This window comes from Balaenoptera acutorostrata, chromosome 20, assembly GCF_949987535.1.
Source record: "Balaenoptera acutorostrata chromosome 20, mBalAcu1.1, whole genome shotgun sequence".
NCBI classification, from domain to species: Eukaryota; Metazoa; Chordata; class Mammalia; order Artiodactyla; family Balaenopteridae; genus Balaenoptera; species Balaenoptera acutorostrata.
In genome coordinates, this window is record NC_080083.1 from 28078292 (window position 1) to 28097880 (window position 19589).

At 40.0% G+C, this 19589-nt stretch overlaps 1 protein-coding gene and 1 long non-coding RNA gene across 3 annotated transcripts in view; one reads left to right on the forward strand and one right to left on the reverse strand.

The window, feature by feature from the left end:
• The window catches only part of LOC103012386 (uncharacterized), a 38074-nt gene extending 19992 nt beyond the window's left edge, over window positions 1–18082 (forward strand). For both annotated transcript variants that reach the window (XR_009006451.1, XR_009006450.1), the window contains one exon: window positions 17903–18082. This is a non-coding gene — a long non-coding RNA (uncharacterized LOC103012386). The remainder of the gene's footprint in view (window positions 1–17902) is intronic.
• ANKFN1 (ankyrin repeat and fibronectin type III domain containing 1) overlaps window positions 1–19589 on the reverse strand; it is a 268161-nt gene that overhangs the window by 10572 nt on the left and 238000 nt on the right. The window contains exons 17-18 of the mRNA XM_028164966.2: window positions 11558–11724; window positions 3894–4107 (exon numbers count right to left, since the gene is read on the reverse strand). Coding sequence (XP_028020767.2) covers window positions 3894–4107; window positions 11558–11724 — 381 coding nt within the window. The remainder of the gene's footprint in view (window positions 1–3893; window positions 4108–11557; window positions 11725–19589) is intronic.

The window sequence follows — 19589 nt, forward strand, 5'->3', positions numbered from 1 at the left end:
AAAGGAGTGGGAGAGAAAATACCCATGTGATGGACCAATCATTCCACCCCTGCCTTGCGCTGCCTTTTCTAGGAGCCAACTTTCCTCCTTGGGTCCTTGGGAGATGCTTAATTTTAATTGACTCAGAGGAGTTCTACTTTGTGTTTGAAAACCACACAGAAATGGGAAGTAAGTTAAAGAGTTCCACTGCTCTCCCACCCTGTTTGTCCAACCACATACACACACAAACAAATCCAAGGTACTCAACAGCCTTAAAACAGAATCTTGGGCTGGTACCAGAGTCTAGGCTTGTGATAGGCTTTGTATTTCCATCAGGCTTCTCAGAAGTTAAGTGACCCCTACTCACACAGAATGGAACTGTGTTGCACACTTTGCCCTGTGAGCAACCAATGGGGATATACCTCTAAATTGGATTTTTCCCTCTTCATAAATGGTTTCTAAACATAAATAGTCATACTAGTGGAGAGGACAGAGTATGCAGGAGCAGATTTCATCGCTCTGAAATGCTTGTGCTTTTGTGAGGGGATGCAGTGCTAAATGTTTCTCCCAGTTCTCAACAGTTTCCCTGTCACTGGGTTCCATTTTTCATTTGCTGCCCTCCACGTCTTTGTGTTTCACAGCCCATGGAATCTTGGCTTCAGAGAAATAAATGGACCCAAGAGAGAGTTATATTTTAAGAAACAGAATGATGATCGCTCACATTTTAAGTTAATAATAAAATCCGAGTGTAATTGGCCAGATCTTCCCAGCAGGGAGTGTGTGTAACCCGTCATCTGGCCAACGTGAGAATTTGGCACTTATGTGACACAGGAGAGGCCACCCTCATACAGCCAGGGGGGACCCACTTAGGACCCTGTGGCCAAGAGAAGATTAAACACTGGGAAAGTTCTGTGAGTAGAGAGGGCAGACAAGGGCTGTGAAGTGGAAGTAGAATTGAAGAGTTGTTTGTAGAATTATGTGAATTGGGGAACAACATAGGGTATATCTATCCTGCCTTTAAAAAAATGCCCTTTCAAGCCTGTACCTCTCCAGCTACTGCCCTCCCTCCTTCTTCTCTTTCACAGCCAAGATTTTGAAGAGTGTATCCTTGCTGATCCCATTTACTGCCCTATCTACTTCTATTCGGTTTCTATCTCCTTTCCTTTATAAACTGCTGTCATCAAGGCTACTGACGACTTCCTTGTTGAAAACAAAATAACAAAACAAAAAAAAATAGAAGCTTTTCAGTTTTATTTAACCTTTTACCATCATTTGATATGTTTTAATTTCTGTGACACTACTCTCTTGATTTTGTCTTCTTCCTCTGGTTGTTACTTCTTAGTTTAAGAAGTCTCGCTCTTCTGTTCCACAGGGATCCTTCCATAGTCTCCTCTCTTACTCTACCTGCTCTCTTTAGGAGATATCAAGCATTTTCATAGCTTCATCATTCATATGTCAACAATTATTAAATCTATATTATTAGTCCAGTTCTCTTTTCTGAGCTTCAGACCCTATACATCCTGGGGTTTTTTTTGAATGTTTCTTTTTGCATGGGATGTCCCAAAGCTAACCTAAATTCAACATGCCCATTCGCTCAAGCTTGTTTCTTCTCCTGTCTAACCTGTTTTTGGTAAATAGCATCATAATGTCCTGAGGCACTGTCTCCTCTGTTAATAAGCTTCCTAATTGATCTCCTGCTTCCAACATTGGTCTTTTCAAGCAACACACAGATTGGATTCTAAAGAAAATACAGATTATATCAATCCTTGCTTAAAAGTTTTCAGTGGCTTTCTATCACAAGTAGAATAAAATTCCAACTTCTTACCATGCCCTGCCTGGTCTGGCCCTTGCCTTTCTCTGTACCCCATCTCTTACCACTAGCCCCTTTGTTCACTCTGCTCCAATACTTTGGCTTTCTTTCCACCCCTCAACCCACCTCAGGGCCTTTTGCTGTTTTGTTGCTTGGAATATTCCAACTCCAGATCTTTGTATAACCGGATCCTTTTTTTGTGGCTGGTTCAAATGTAACCTTCACAGATAGGTCTCTGCTGATCATCCTAGTGGATTCAGCACTCTCCCTACCCACCTTGATTGCTGTCTTGTATTATGCATTGGAATATTCACTGTTTGAAATGATCTTGTTTATATTTTCATGTCAGCTCTGTGGGAGCACAGACTTTGCTTTGTTTATCATTATATCCCTGTTACCTTGAAGAGTGCCTGGAACATAGTGGGTAACCAATGAATGTTTTTTTAAATGAAAAAAAAAAGGCCATGTCCTTAGATCCTGAGTGCAGCCAGACTGCTTGCAGTTCCCTGAACTACAACACAGTTGCACATTCTGCTTCCTCTTCCTATAATGCTTTCCTCTTTCCTCTTTTTCAGCTCAACTCCTACTTATCTGTCAGTACTTGACTTTGTCACCTCTTCCAGGAAGCTCTCTTTGATCTTATGATTTCCTGGTTAACACCTTCATTAGACTCTATAGCACCCTATGCATGTCCTCATTATAGCACACATGCAGTTAGTATGAAATTGTTTGTTAATGTATCTGTCTCCCTGTTAGATTAGCTTCTGGCAGGGATGGTATTTTATTTGTATCCCCAGCCCACTGGGAATCTATAAAAATCTACTTAATTATTTTGTTGAATTATTTGTTAAATCATAGAATTCTTTGGTAATGTAAATTAGCCGTCCCCCAAGTTCTTGCACTAGCCAAGTTTTGATTTTCAGACATGATGTTTTAAAAATGTATATATAACCTTACTTGTAGAAAAGGTTCACGCCCCCACTGAAGTCTTCTGTAATAAGAATAACATTAAATACTATATTTACAATTTATTGTCTACTATGTGCCATGAACCTCTGACATAGATTGTCTTATTCACAAATAACTTTTCAAGGTGTATATATTATTATTCTCATTTTTCATATGCAGAAACTGAGACTTACATGTAGTAATCTGTTCAAGCGCATATAGCTAGCAAAAAAAAGCTGGAATTTGAATCCAGGTCTTTGATTTCTAAGCCCAAGCTCTTTCTGCTACGCCATGCTGCCCCCTATGGGACAAGTTCACATTTCAGAAGTGTTTATTAAAAATATCAATTATTATCATTGTAAAGCTTATAAAATTTGAGCTTTTATAAGCTACAGAATCAGGAAAGATGCTTTGAATACCATTATTTTAATCAACTAGAAAAATGGCATTAGTTTTAACATGTTCTAGGCAAGAGCATTATATTGTCCGTGACTAGTACGCTTTCTCTCTGTTTATAAGCATAAGGGTGTTTTGTAGAAGTTTGTATTAACTCAGCTATGTTTTTTCCAGTTAGTATTTGCTATGTAAACTCCAACTTAATTCCCAAGAGTGGAGGTGACTTGCTAGGCCTCTCCTCCAGCTTATCTGTAAGTTGTCTCCTGATTGTTGTATCCATGATGAGACTAATCTACTTATTTGGCCTCAGGCTCAGGATTCTAGTGTATCCACGGTTTCTCTCCCAACTCTCACCCCAGGATGTTGGTGCCATGTGGGTGGGAAGTTTGCCATGAACTTTACCCAGACTAGGACCTACTTCCTGCCTCATTCCTGTCAGTCCCTCCCTATTTACTGGAGGCTGGGCCTGTTCTCTTTATTACCTGGTTTTGGTTAAATTCCTTTTGTATCTTGGAAGCTTGGCCTAGAACTGGACTGAATCTTTCCCACCCCTAAATGGAGGTGATCTCAGGTCATTGCCCTAGCTTCCTACCCCTCCCCATTCTGATTTTGTTTCCTCTGTGCTTCTAGACTCTTACCACTGAGCAGTGTTTCCTACTGCTTGCTGGAACTAATGACTTAGCACAGAAGAACCTCATCAGTGGAGACAGGACCAAGAATCTGGTGACTGAAATATAGAACTTTAGATCTTATTGCTTACCACTCACTGCCTTTCTTCTGTGCATCTCTGGGGATGGGGATGGTGATGGAAGACAGTCTGTATGTGATGATGTAGAATTGATCTTCTTTAGGTTCTGCTCATCTGAGGGGTCTATCAGCTTAGTGATGGATAAGCCAGAAACTGGTTGTTTGTATCTTGCATAATGTAGAGCATCCATGATCCACCTCATTTCACGCCAAACTTCATCTATTTGCTTTGGGATAAAATGGTAAAAGACATTAATTATCAAACAGGTTTAAAAAGGTTTAAGTTTCCCTGAGAGTCCAAGATGATACATTTTCCACAGTATTGGTTCTGAGCAAGGGTAAAATATTTTCAACATAGGTTTGCTAAACCAGAAAACACCTCTTCTTTATAATCTCTTGTGTCTTGCATGTTTTTACCTGAGAGGCTATTTCATTTAGTGCAAATAGTGGAAGACCTGGATTCCAGCTGGGATCCACAACTTACTGGTTCTGTAACAACCTTTGGCAAATCACTTGACCTTTTCCAGCCTCAGTTGCCTTATTTGTGAAATGTGGACAAGACGTTTCCCCTTTTATACCTCACAGGACTGCTGTGATGACTGGGTGAAATGGTATATTTGAAGCTCCTTTGTAAAACTGCAGGGTACATTTCTCGTACATATGAAGTGTTATTAATTCTCAGCATGTAATGAGATATTACTCATTAGGATATTATGGGGAAGGCATATGATGAAGTCTGAATTTCAGAACAGGTGAAGAAAGGAATGTAGTTTTAGTTCTATGTGAACTAGAAGAACAAAGCATTACTGGAATAAGCAGAGATTCTTGGACCTATTTTAATAGAAATAACTTTTATATATTAAACTTACTTTCTTACATATAAGTGCTTCTAAAGTACAAAACAGCTTAAACAGCGTATTCTTCTAAGTAATTTAAACATCCTTGTAATTTTAGAGTAGCCCATTTGATTTCTGGGTTACCAAAGAGATTTTAACATTTTCATTATAAAGTATAATAGTTGTTACTCAGTTGTAAAAGTCATTCATATTTATGTTTCTGTCTCTGTAGATGACAGATATTCTCCCAAATCTTAATAGACACTATCCATAAACTTTCTGGTTATTCTGACTCTCTCCAAGGAGGTTGTTAATGACATTTTTTCATGGGACCCTGGAGCTTGTGATAGGCTTTGCATCTAATTTCACTGGGTGCTTTGAGCAAGCCGTTAACTTCTGACCCATTTACTCAGCTGTAAAAAGAAGAGGTTGTACCGAATGATGTCTAAGTTCCCTTCCAGCTCTGACACTTTATGATTTATTTTTGAAGAACCTTTGGAAAGTTGGTGTCACTCAGTTTCCAGGTAGAAAGTGTTCATTGTATGAATACTACAAGGTTAAGGTCTCTCTGATTGTAGAAGGGAGTATCCAATGTTCTATTTTATTTTCAAAATTCCTTTTTAGGGCCTTAATGTGTACTTAAAGAATACTCTTTAAAGAATCCACAAACCTGGTGCTCCCTCCAACAAACACAGATTCTGAAATTGTGATAGTCTGTGGTGTTCAGAGTGACAGGCAAGCTTGAGTGAACTAGTGAATGGCACTGCATCGCTGGTAGCCGTTTTCCCTTGCTTTCTAGTAACGTTCTGTAATGAAAGCATGAAATTGAGCTTCAGGCTTTGTTAAGGCAGTGAGTTGGACTGAAGGTTCAGCAGTGGCAGGCCCATGAGGAGGCTCTGAACAATGTAAAGAGAGAAATCTGAAGTTCAGGGGGTAAAGCTAAAATGGAAGTCCAAGTCAAGACTTGGACAGATTTCCTTAATGGGATTGTTGCTTTCTTAGCTAGCTTTTATTGATCCTACCTCATGCAGCATACTCTCATCTCAAAGTTTAAGGTACTGCATGACTATGGACAACTTTTAGAGGTCCTGCCAAGGGCAGGTACTCTGCTTTTGTACCTTTAACTTTTGGCTGTGCAAAGAATAGGTACTCAATAAATGATTATTCAGCGAATGAAGGTATGAATGAATGGTTATCTAATTCTTTAGATCTCTGCCCTCGAACAGAGTTATTATGAGGATTAAGTAAGATGATGTAGATGAGTGCACCTTGTAAGCTGTACATTGTTACAAAGTTTTCAGTTGTTACAATGACAGTCATGGTTATTGTAGTGGACAGAATGTGGCCTCCCGAAATACATGTCCACGTCCTAATCCCTGGAATTTGTATTACCTTATATGATAAAAGAGTAAATATTACCTTGTATGGCAAAAGATGTGATTAAGTTAAGGATTTTGACAGGAGGAGTTTATCCTGAATTATCTGGGTGGGCCTTAATTCCAATGACAAATGTCCTCATAAAGACATTCTTACGAGAGTGAGGCAGAGGGAGATGTGGCAGACAGAAGAGAAGGAGGCAGTGTGACCACAGAAGCAGAGATTGAAGTGAGGTGGCCACAAGTCAAGGAATGCCAACAGCCACCAGAAGCTGGAGGAAGCAGAGAACAGATTCTCCCACTCTCCAAAGGGAGTGTGACCCTGCCAACAGCTTGATTTTAGATTTCTGGGCTCCAGAACTGCGAGAGAATAAATTTCTGTTGTTTTAAGCTACCCCGTTTGTGGTAATTTATACAGCAGCCCTAGGAAATGAATACAATTATTAACAATCTACTTGTTCTCTTTGGATAGATTGCTTTAGCCTTATTGTTGAGGATGGATAGTGAGAGTTAGTGTAGAAATTTAAAAAATTATGTGTAGAAACAATGGTTATTTCTTAATTTTTCTCAGTGATGAAGTGAAGAGGTATTAACTGAAGAAAAATCAAAAACATAGGTACAGGGAAGCCTATGGACTGAGTTTAATGGACTTAGCTAAGTAGCTCTAAAAGAAGTACAATTTTCACCCATTTTTACCTTATACCATTGATCTAAAAATAACTGACAACATAATCCCCCTGATTTTAATGTCCAAATTCAGCTTCTAAAGACTTGCTGACACATTTTTTAAAAAGAAAGACCATGAACTTACTAGGTCTGTTGGTAAAAAGTTTTGCATCCATTTCTCACCCTGCCCTTTAAAAATTTTGGTTTTCATCCCATAAATGACACCCCTTTCTCTGTACTCAGGCAAGATAATATTTTTATTAAAATGTGAAGGTGATTGGTTTTCTCACAGCACCGTTACAAGGTGCTTGAGGGGATGATAGATTGGCTATATTTAATGAGCTGTGTTTCTGTTACAGCTTAGGAGCATTTGAAGCATTACAGTATATAAATTATAGCCTAATTACCCTTTTAGGCTTTAGCAGCTCAGAATATGCCAAGTGCCAAGTCTCAACACTTTGACATTTCTGCTGCATGTGTTGTCTATAAAGGCTGTATACCTTATCTGTGATTTTCTACACCTCCCCTGGCCTAGCCCTTCCCCTTTCTGGCTGCACTCCTTGGCTTCTTTTCCTTACTGTATTTACATAGACTCCCTTGCTGTTTACAATGTTTGGTTTGTGTAGTGCCTTCAACACTGTCTTAGATCTGGAATCATACAAATGCTCTCACAGCTGGCACTTGCCTCTGCAGATTATGGTGTGTGGTGAGCTGAGCTGTGAATGCCAGTGGGTGAATGGCTGCAGCTGGTTTTCATTCTGAGCAAGAGAGATTGAGAAGCTCAGTGTAGATAAGGGGAGAGATGATACTGCATTAACTCTACTCAGTGAAGTCACCCATGTTGGATGGAGCAAGGCAGTCCACTGAAGGCTATGGGTGCAAGGAGATGGTCTGGTTTTAGCCTGGCCAGGAAGTGCTTTTTTGAACCCTTTGGGAATTGGCTTTTATCCAAGTCTGCGTTTACCTGGCTGGCTGGAAGAGTATGTAGAGGCCACTCTCAAGTTACCTGCTTTGGGAGACCAGTGCAGGCTAGAACTTTAAAGAATTCCTGGCCTGGCCTGCCTTTATCCATCCCACTTAATAGTGTGATGAAAGGGAAGGAGAAAAAGGCAGTGGAGCCCTAGACTAGGTGAAAAACAGGAGTGAGGATAGTCATCTGGAAGTAAGAATGGAGCCAGAAACTCTTGGAGTAGTTTGAGACTGTGACAGACTGAAGAAAGTCAGCTTTCTTGTGTTTGAACATAGTGGATTCAGGGGAGCCTTAAGTGGAATAAAGCAGAAATAGAACTTAAGGTATGATTAGAGAAGTGCTTCTCTAAAAATATTTATGGTTGTTAAAGAAGTCATGAAACGTTAGAGCCAACTAGGTGCTTAAGAAGGCATCTAGTCCAATTCTTTTATTTTATATATGAGGAAATTGAGGCCCCTGGATCAAATGAATTGTCCAGTACTCCAAGGTTTATCAGTAGAAGATCCAGGACTAAAAATGTATGCTAATTGTCTTCTAGTCATTATTCTTCTTACTCTGTTCCACTATTCCTTACATTGGGTTCAAAAGATAAGCCAGGGCTTCCCTGGTGGCGCAGTGGTTGAGAATCTGCCTGCTAATGCAGGGGACACGGGTTCGAGACCTGGTCTGGGAAGATCCCACATGCCGCGGAGCGGCTGGGCCCGTGAGCCACAATTGCTGAGCCTGCGCGTCTGGAGCCTGTGCCCCGCGACGGGAGGGGCCGCGATAGAGAAAGGCCCGCGCACCGCGATGAAGAGCGGTCCCCGCACCGCGATGAAGAGTGGCCCCCGCTTGCCGCAACTGGAGAAAGCCCTCGCACGAACCGAAGACCCAACACAGCCAAAAATAAATAAATAAATAAATAAGAAAATCCTTTAAAAAAAAAAAAAAAAAAAAAAAAAAAGAAAAAGATAAGCCAATCTTTCGTATTCTCCTCATGCTTCATTCTTCCTTTTCCCACCCCCTTCCCCCTGTCAATGTTCTACTTTTACTGGAAATAAAATAAATGACGTAAATGTTTTGAATTTTTAAATACTACACTCTCAGGTCAAGAAAGCAAGTAAGTTCTTGAAAGGTTTATTTTTTTAGTCTAAGAGGTCACCTAAAATATCTCATTTAGGATGAGAGAAGTAGGATAGGATTTGTCTGCTCACACTTTGCAAGCATATTACAATATCTTCTTCCTGAGTACTTAATAAACCCACAATCTTGCATATCATGTTTTAAAGCATTTTCCCTTCTTATTAATTAATAAATGAATGAATGTATAATTTATTGCATACTTATCATGTGCAGGCACTTTAGTGAATGCTTTACATGCATTACCTTGTTGAATTCTCTCAGTGACACTGAGAGCTAGCACTATTATTATCTTCATCCCTGTTTTACAGATGAGGAGATTGAGATTTAGAGAACTTTATTTGCCCAAAGCTCACGGCATTTCCTCATCTTAGGTCCTCATTACTTGCCTGGAGGGTTGCAATAGCTTCGTATCTGGTTTCCCTGCCTTTAGTCTACTTCTCCTTAAATCTAGGAATGATATGTAAATTATTTAGTAGCCAGTGAGAATGAGTACTTACTATAAACAGCCAGTGTGGCCATACCAATGCGAATGAGAGGCATATCCTCCCCTGCTTGAATCTGTCCTAAACATCTGTGAGATCCTATAACTGACTTTCTCCAAAACTTTGGCCAGGTCCCTATTGCCTGCAGAATCAAGTACAAATATCTTACCATGGCCTTTAATAAAGCCCTTGTGTGATCTGATCTCATTGCTACTTTCATTTTTACCTAATTTCTCACTACTGTCCTTTACTCAGTTTATGCCCCAGCTAATCTTGACTACTCATCATTCCCCAGATACAATTTTTCTGCTCTCTCTGCCTTATCTGTTTATTCGTTTTCTTTGCCTCTTAGTCTATTTCTCCTCACTGTAGACTAACCTATCCCTATAGACCTAGCTCAGGCATCAGTTACATCCTCTATGACAACTTTTTTATACCCACAAATGTAGGTAAATTTTTACTTCTTTGTGTTGGCACAAAACTTTTTTTTTTTTTTTTTTGTACCTCTCTTTTGGCACCTAACTCATTTTACAAATAGTATTTATACACATTTCTTGTCTACCCTAATGGATTTTAAATGCTTTAAGGTCAGGGACCATGTGTAATTCAATTTTGTATCTCCCTTACAGTGCCTGACACCTGGGTGTCCAACAAATATTTATTAGATTGACCTGAATATATGTCAAAGTGATATTTATGATGGGGCTATTGCTATTACAGAAGTCCACACTTATCCATGGTTTTGCTTTCTGCAATTTTGGTAACCACTGGTCAACTGAGATCTGAAAATATTAAATGGAAAATTCCAGAAATAAATAATTCATATGTTTTAAATTGCCACTGTTCTGAGAAGTGTGATGAAATCTCCTGTCATTCTGCGCCGTCCTGCCCAGGACGTGAATCATCCCTTTGTCCAGCGTATCCCTCCCATTAGTCACTTAGTAGCCACCTTGGTTATCAGATTGTTGCAATATTGCAGTTCTTGTGTTCAGGTAACCCTTATTTTACTTAATAATGGCCCCAAAGCACAAGACGTAGTGATGCTGGCAATTTGGTTATGGCAAAGAGAAGCCACAAAGTTCTTCCTTTAAGTGAAAAGGTGAAAGTTCTTGACTTAATAAGGAAAGAAAAAAAAATATATGGTGAAGTTGCTAAGATCTGTGGTAAGAATGAATCTTCATTCCGTGAAATTGAAAGAAAAGAAATTCTTTGTAGTTTTGCTGTTGCACCTCAAACTGCAAAAGTTATGGGCACAGTGCATGATAAGTGCTTAGTTAAGACGGAAGAGGCATTAAATTTGCACAATGAGATATTTTGAGAGAGATAGAGAACATTTGCATAGTTTTTATTACGATGTATGGTTATAATTGTTCTATTTTATTATTGTTAATCTCTTACAGTGCCTAATTTGTAAATTAAACTTTAGCATAGGTATGTACGTATAGGAAAAAAATAGTATATATAGGGTTAGATACTATCTGCAGTTTCAGGCATCCACTGGGGGTCTTGGGATGTATCCCCTGAGGTTAAGAGGGGGCTACTGTATATTCATTTTGTGAATTGGGTTACTACAGGCATAAAGATCATAAGATTTGTCCAAGGGATTTAGGGGCAATTTCAGACTAGATCCAAATTCTCTTGTTGAGTAATCAGTACCCCTTTCTCAAGACCCTAAGATGTCACCATAGGGCTTTTCCAGAAAAGACCATGGACAGGGAACACATTTTTTAACCTCTGTAGCTACACATTAAAGTGTCAGTTCTGCCAGAAAGAAGTCCAAAGAATGAGGAATCTTAGGTCCAGCTGAATTTGGGTTAACATAAACTGATGGGTCATTCTCTTCTCTTTTTCTCTGGGATATTGAATTAATTAATACAGTTTTTCTCTCTGTTGGAATTATCAGTGGGCTACTGGGTAAGGATAATATTCTGATCTCTACTTCTTCTGGCAGTGATTTTTCTCTCCAGTATGGGAGACTACTGCTACCTACCACAGTGGCTGATACAGCTCTTATTAACACAGTGTTTGATCTGTAGCTTTTTCTTAAGCCTTTGTATAAAAACTCACATTTCCCTGAGCTCCGCATTTCAACCAAATCAACAGGCTGTTTGCACGTGGTTGTCTTTAAATTAGACCAGATTGCTGTTCTTTCTTAGGCTTGGTCCTCATCCCCTCCACCATGTCCCTTCTTTCTCCCTTTCACCTCAGAAGAAACAAACTGTTACCTGAATGAAATCTAAAACTTGCTGGTGTCTTTGTTTGGCAGCTGCAACCTCACTGTCTGAGATTGCTTCCCTCAGGGACTGTTGGGTATTCAGAGAATCCAGCTCCACAACAGCAGAAAGGCGGCAATACAGACTAATAAATTTCTCCCTGTAGCTGCAAAAATGAACTGGAAAATGGACAAGCAAAATAACACATGTTAAGATTTGGTATCAAAATAGAGAAATTCATACCTCAGAGAAAACAAGTTGAATGAAAACATGATTTATTAATCCTATCAGTGGAAAATATTAGGCCATAAATAAATTATAAATGTGCTCTTAAGGGGCCAGTTGTCTGGCTTTAGTCGTACAGTATTCCCTTTTAAGGTTTACCAAGTCCTGGTAAGGTATGGGGAAGCGGAGTCGGCTAAAGTTGCAGTTTATGTTCAGCCCCTAAAGTTGGGCTACTACTGGGAGAGTAAGTTTGCTTATCACTTTAAAGGAAAAAAAAAAAAAAAAAGCAAGTAGCAATTTGAAACCTAGTTTTGACTGCCATGTCTGATTTCCAGTATGTATCTTGCATGTTCCTTTCCAAGGCCAGAAGTCCCAGAAGATACAAGGCATGCTTTTCTCAGGGTATGTTTTGTCTTTTGTCTGGCTGGAAAATGTCTGTAAAGACCTAGTATGATGAGTTTTGATTCTTCTCCTGCCTCTCCACTCCTCAGCTCCGCTGGAAGGATGATGGAGCTAATGCTCGATAGACCATTTTTGTCTTCGCCTTCCTCTCTTAAAAGATAATGGGCCAGAGCCCAGAGGAAACAGTCTAATCTTCACCTCTATCATGGAGGAGGGAGAGAGGAGTGTGGGACTCAGCCTGGTGCAGGCAACCTGAGGTGATCCGATGTTTCACACTTCTCTGACTGGCTCTGATCATATACCGTAACTTCAGATTCCAGTAAGATGAGGAAAGCATCCCAATTCAGACTAGTGTAGTACCAGTCTCTTCCTGGCCATTGCTGAGTTTGCAGACTCACTCGCCAGGAACCTCACTTACTCTGTGTGCCTCTGACCTGTATCAGTGTGTTTTGTGCTTTGGAAATAAGACTGTAATAACTCAACAAATCTATGGAATGGAAACATTTTTATTTTGGCTTCTTTGGTGAGGAATTCTAGGAAGAACATCTAATTACTGTCCTTGGGCCTCTTTGCTGTTGATTCCTGAGACCTAGACCTGGACATTTAGGGAAACAAAAACCACATACCTCAAAATGGGGCATCTGGTCACCTATACACCTTACTGAGGGAGCCCTGCTTTAATGCACATTGAGAGATTTTGTGTACCGTACAATTCCCATCTTACCACTGCCTGCTTCCTTACTTGATTTTCTCTCAGGATGAAACTCAGATGAGTGTAAGGGTAACCTGCTCTGTTTGTGTTTCCTCCTATTGAAGTGGTAGAGGAGAATGGAGTGAGGGCTCCAGTGGCCTGTCCTTATTCCAGCTGTGCACCATTTCAAGGCAGTGTTTCTGAATTCAAGTAGTTTTGGTTCTGGGGTTTTTTCTTCTCTCTGGTGTCAGATCCTTCCTTCTCACTTTCTCTGCTCTAACACTTCCTTGTCTGACAGAAGAACTGATCTCATTAAATGACAAGCTATTGAGCTCTTCCCAAATGATCTACTTTTCATGCTTTTCCCTGGTTACAGACCTCTGTAGAGCTCCGTCTTGACTCAGGATAAAATCCAAACATCACTATAAAGCAAGCTCCTTGAGATCTAGGATTTTAATTTATCTTCAGTCATATCTTTTGTCATGCAACCACCCTGTACCCTCTGCCTGCATTGACCCTACACTTTGGTCAAACTGAACCTACTACAGATCCTTTTGTGCTTGCATGCTTGTGAACATGCCATTTCCTTCTCCTCCAATACCCTTTTTTTTACCAATACCTTCAGGTCAGAATCTTCTGATACTTGAAAATTCAGTTTAAATATCTTCTCCTCAGTGAAATCTTCATGGACACCTTTTTCCCTCCAGGCAGAATTAGTTTCTCTCTTTTGTGCTCCTAGACCACTTGTTTCTAAATGTATCAGGACACTGATCCTGCTTTACTGTAATAATGTGTTTACTTGACTGCCTTGGTATTAGACTCTGATTTCTTTGTGGGCAAGAACCGTGTCTCCTATTAATTTTTATTTCCTCAAAACCTGGAACATTATAACTTCTCAGTTAATATTTATTGACTGAATGAACAACAACAACAAAATGTGCACCCTGATCTGAAGAGAGCAGACCCTTCCTCCAAAGTCTCCTCTTTCCCTCCATCCTCTTTTCTGAAGGTGCTTTTGCTTTTCCTGTTTCAAAAGGTGTACTTCAGGTCTGTGCTATTTACTGGCCGCTCTACAGGAAAGAGTCACCATTACTTTTTAGCTTACTCTTGACCCTTGTAGCTCCCTGAATGTGTCTTTATGCCTTTCAAGGAGGAATTATATCCTGTTTGCACTTGACAGATGTCCTCTCTTGGCTGGAGAGTGAAGAGAGTGAAGTGTCTCACAGTCTGCCTTTCCAAACCAAGTTGTAAAAAAAAAAAAAAAAAAAAAAAAATCGGCTTTTTTCCTTCTTTCTAAAATATGACTGGGAAGATAGTGAGAGGCACTGAAGAATTTCTTTAAAGGAAATACTATCGGTCCCATCTGAATTCTAGAACGCCAGGGTGTCCACAACTTTCTCTTGTTGTGTCTCCTTGTGGTCAGAGCCTTGGATCAGTGGGTGGTCTCACAGTGCCCACACCACCCGTGCCACTCACCACAGTGAGCTATGAGGACCTTTCAACGACAAGGACAGGGCTTCACTTTCCCGCTCTAGTGGTTTTTAGCCAGAGCCTTTAATGTTACTTTAACAAATGTTACTTTAACATAGTCTTTTGTGGTTTAGCAATGATACATTTGGTAGCCATCACTGAGAAGGGGAGGATAGACTGGAAGCTTCTAATTTTTTTCTAATGTGAATCACATGCATTTTACAGGCAAAATAGTATAAGGATACAAAAATGCATTATCCCAGACCACATGATTTGTTATTAATTTACAGACTAAGACTGATTTTCTGTGGTGTTTTCTCTCTCTTTTTTCTGTATAAAATAGTGACAGACTAAAATGCCGTTAGCACCGACACTGGAAGTGAGATTAGGAGTATAGTAGAGTGGAAAGTACTCAGGCTTAGGTGTCAGATGAAACTGGATTTGAATCATAGTTCTGCCACTTACTACCTTCATCATAATCGGCATATAACCCCTGGGAGCCTCCGTTTCCTCATATCTAAGACAGGGGTAATAATGTCTACCTAGGATAAAACAACATAATAATAAGCAGTAAAGTGCCCAGCATAACATGTGGCACATATCAGATATAAAATAAATTTTTGTTTACATCCCTACCACATCCCCCTGGGAAGAATGAGGCATTTAGTAGGTAGAATATTAGAATGGGATTGAGATTAGAATATTCTTCCTAAAGATCTCTAACTCAATAAAGTCCTAATCAATCGGGGCCGTGTAGCCTAGTTTGGAAGCTGAGGAACCAACAAGATTACCTCCTAGGGTCAGTTTAGTTCCGTGATTCTTTGCCAAGGTGTCAGAAGGAACCTGGGCATAAGATGCCTCTCTAAAGATTCCTGGTAGTGAATGAGTTGATGTTGGAGTTCAGGAATGGTACCCTAAATCATGAAAAATGGGCATTAGGAATGAGGGTTGAGACCGTGCCATTTCTTATAAGCCTGTGGCCTGGATTCCATTAGGCTCAATGCCTGGATATCCCACAGGCACCTCAGACAAAACTCATCATTTGTCAAACTGAACTAACTCATCATCTCTCCCCTCCCCCCAAACCTGTTCCTCCCCTCTTATTTCCTGTTTTGGTAGATGGCAGCATTATCCATTTCAGCACCCTATTCAGACTCTCTGGCTCCTCCATCTTGCTCTCCAACCACATTAAATCAGTCACAAAGTCCTATTGATTTTAACTTCTAAATTCCTCTTGCCTCTGCCTTCTCTTCTGTACCCCTGCTATGGCAGTCTTGGTTTGAGTTCTTATCATTGCCCACCTGGGCCAGTCTCTTAACTGTCTCATTGCCTCTAGCCTCAGTCCTTTTTTTGTTTTCCTGCAATCCATAGAGTTGCTAAAACCTAGTAAGACCATATTATTCATTTTCTTAAAATCTTTTAAAAGACTCCTCTTTGCCCATAGGATAAAATCTAACCACTTAATCTAACCGCTTTAGGATGGCCTAGCCCTTTGTGATTTTTACTTGTTTTAATTTTAGTTTTATCTTCTGTCACTCTTCCTCAGATGCCTTAAGCATCTTTCACAATGAACTACTAAGAGTGTACTTAATTGAGCTGCATTTTCCCACGTCTCCAAGCCTTTGTGCATGCTATTCCTTCTGCTTAAAATGATTTTCCTTTTCTACCTTTTCTTTCCTTTTCTGAATGTTTATTTATACTTCAGGGTCTATCTCAAATATTATCTCTGTAAGAAAGGATTAGGTGTCTTTCCTCTGAAATTCAACAACCTACATCTTACAGCAGGGTTTTCTTTGCATTGGGACTATTGGTGTAGATGTCTGTATCCTCCACTGGATTCTAGACTTCTGGTGAGCAGATTGTGTCCTATTAACGTCTGTATGTCCAGCCCCAGCACAGTACTTTGCATACAGTGGAAACTCAGTAAATATTTGTTGAATGAAGGATGCAGCCAAGCACTGAAGTATGAAATATATACCAGGCTTCAAACTGTTTCTAAAAAATTCCCCAGTTTCTTAATCTTGCTAGTCAAGTCAGTTGGAATCATAGAGCCAAGGAAATTGATAAAAGTCAACTTTCTTCTTCATAGGCCTGCTCTCAATTGTGACTGCCCGCAGGGTCAGGGCAGGGTGACCTTCTCAGTGCAGGCTAGGCAAATCCTCCAGAGACCACATCACTGAACAGAGTTTCTAAGGGCTTTTCCTTTCACTTCTGGGAACAGCATAAATAGTGATCCTTGTTGTTCCCTAGGCACATACTTTATTACTGCAGAGGAGTGCTATCCTGCTCCTATCCAAAGGGTCGGGGAGCATCAGCTCTCACGCTGTGGAGGGGGAGTGGGTCTGCAATTGTACCACTTTGCCTCAGCTCAGCCCTGCTAATAGAGGTCTCACAGCATCCTCCTGTATGATGGTCTCTCTCTTTCCCCAACAAGTAATCCTATGAAGGAGCATCTTGTGGGTCTTCCTCAGCCTAGTCTTCACTCCAGGAGACAGAGGGCTAAGCTCCTTTATCATTTTGTCCTTGCTAGATCTAGTCTGTGCTGGAATGGGCACAGATACAGTTTTCCATAGCTGGTTAGCAAGTTATTTATGATTCACTCGGGCCACTGGCAGGAACATGGTCAGTGTGCCAAATCTCAGATCTTTTCGTTGTATAAGGGATGACTTATACAAGTCAGACTGAAATATAGTATAACACTTTATTCTGTTATAGGGTGCATATTCCCATAATTTGCACTTTTCAAGTTTTCTTAGAACTCTTATGTTGTTCTTACAATTTTCTGAGTTCTGATTGAATTTTCAACAACATTCTCTTTCTCAGGAATGCTTAGTGTATCTATTGACCTTTTACTATGGACCTGTCTATGGAATATAGAAGTCCCTACCTATACAAAAACAAGCAAAAATTGCTTAGGTCCTTCTTCGAGGGGCCTAGGCCCACTGTAGCAAGCTCTTAGGAGTTCCTGTAGACGGTATTATTAAGTGCCTGCAGGCTGATGTCTGATGGAGGAAGTAACTGGTAATCTGCCTCTTTGGAAGCTTTGATTGCTTGGAAATAAGAGAGTTTATCATGGTTCTTACTAAGGCCCAGTAGTATTTAAAAAATTGTTGCTGGTGGTGCTAAAGTACAATAAGCATAGTACTAGAGTATATTAATTTCCTGATACTGGCAATATTTCCTCCTGATCCCTAGAAAAGACTAATAGGATTGTGTATGCCAGTGGAAACAAGCCCAATCAAGTGGTCTTTTCTGGAAACTTACATGGCCTTCATTAATCAGCTGGGTCACCAATGATATGGTAACAACGGAGAACCAGTAGAGTAAGAAGTTATGTTTTACTCTAGGAAAAAAATACCATCTTAAAGTCAGGAACTATTGAGATCCAGGCTTTGATCTATAGCCTGGTTTTCATAGGGGAAGGATGGTACCTGATGGTCTTATACTGCTTTTAGTATTAAGAAGAGGTAAGACAGTTCAAAGAGATAGACACTGTAGGATTCTATTCCTTTGCTAACCACAACCCTAGTTTTCTAAGTTCCTAAAACGTCTTTTCCTCTGTGTTCTAGGCAGTACTGCTTCAAGTGTGGTCCACGGATTGGCAGCTTCAGTATCAGCTGAAAGCTTGTTGGAAATGCAAATTCTCCAGCCCCTACTGACTCAGCATTTCTGGAGTGGGACTCCAAGAATCGATTTTAACAAGCTCTCTAAGTGTTTCTTATGTACATTAAAATTTGAGAAGCACTGTTCTAGGGCGTCATATCCTGAGGTGTGTTTTCTGTGGGTTTTTAATAGGTGCCGTGCCCAAAATGGTTCTAGTTGTTGTCAAATGAATTTGGAAAATGTTGGGTTAAACAAAGTTAAGCTTTTTATTTTTTTGTGGGGAGGACTACCAGATTCTGCAGAGCTTTTAATATGTTACTCGACTACTCAAAAATCTCCATTGTATTTCCAACACACTTAAAGTAAAATCCAAAGTCCTCATCATGATCTATGAAGCCGTGCATGATCTGGCCACTGCTGATCTTCTGATATTGTTTCCTATCTTTGTTGCTCTTGCTTACTACATTCCACCTACACTGATCTCTTAGCCAGGCACACTCCTACTGTAAGGCCTTTGCACTTGCTGTTTTCATTGCATGGAAATTTTGCATCTTTGCTCAAATGTATCTTCTTCAGAGAGGCCTTCCCAGGTCGTCCTATACAAAATTGTAGTTCCTGTCACTGCACTCCAGTCCTTTATCCTGATTTATTTTTCTTCATAGCTCTCACTACTGTCTGACATTTACAATATTAATGTTTGTTGATTAGTTTACCAGTTGTTTCCCCCACTGGACTGTTATTAGCTCCATGAGGAGTTTGTTCATTGCTGATACTTCAATACCTGGAATGGTGCCTGGCACATAGTAGGTTACTTAAATATTTATTGATGAATTAGTGAACAAATGAGTGAAGAGAGGAAATTGTAGAATAGAGAGTAACAGCAGTAGGATAAAGTGTGGTTGCCCAAGAATAGTGTGTGAGCCTCCCAGAAAGCAAGATAGAGAGGATACGATACTTGCAGGGCTTGGTCCTCCAGGGTCTTGAGAGTCAAGTCAAGTCACTATTATGACTGATACTAAATCACTGATCATTCCCATTCCCTACTGAGCCACGGGGAAATGAATCTCATGTATTTTGCCTGTAATCATGGAACAGTAATGACCATTTCACACAGAGTGGACTCCCAGTTGGCTCTCCAGTGAAGTATTTTCTTTAGTTCTTTTCTCTCTCATTTATCTATCCCTGGGAAATCATTCACTTTCATGGCTTCAGCTGTTATTAGTAGACATTGGCCAAATTTCTGTGTTTGGTACCCAACTTTGTCTCCTGCATTTTTACTGCCAGTTGTATATGTCTACTTGGATGTTGAATTAGCACCTACAGACTCAAGATATTCAGAGCTAAAAGTATCATATTCTTCCCCAAAGCATTTTCTTCTCTGATTTCCTTATGTATGTCTGGTTAATGGCAGCAATATCCTCACAGTCTTTGAAACTAAAAACCATGGGGGTATTCTAGAAGTCTCTAAACTTTGCCTTTTCTCATTCAAACAGTTGTCCAGTCTTGTCGATTACTTCCAGTGTTTCTTACATCTGTGTTTGTTTCCTTTTTTTGTTTTGTGTCTATCTTAACATTGGAATATTATAATAACCTCTGAACTATCTTCCCAACCCTGCTTTCAATCCATCTTAAACAGATTCCTCAGCCTGACTC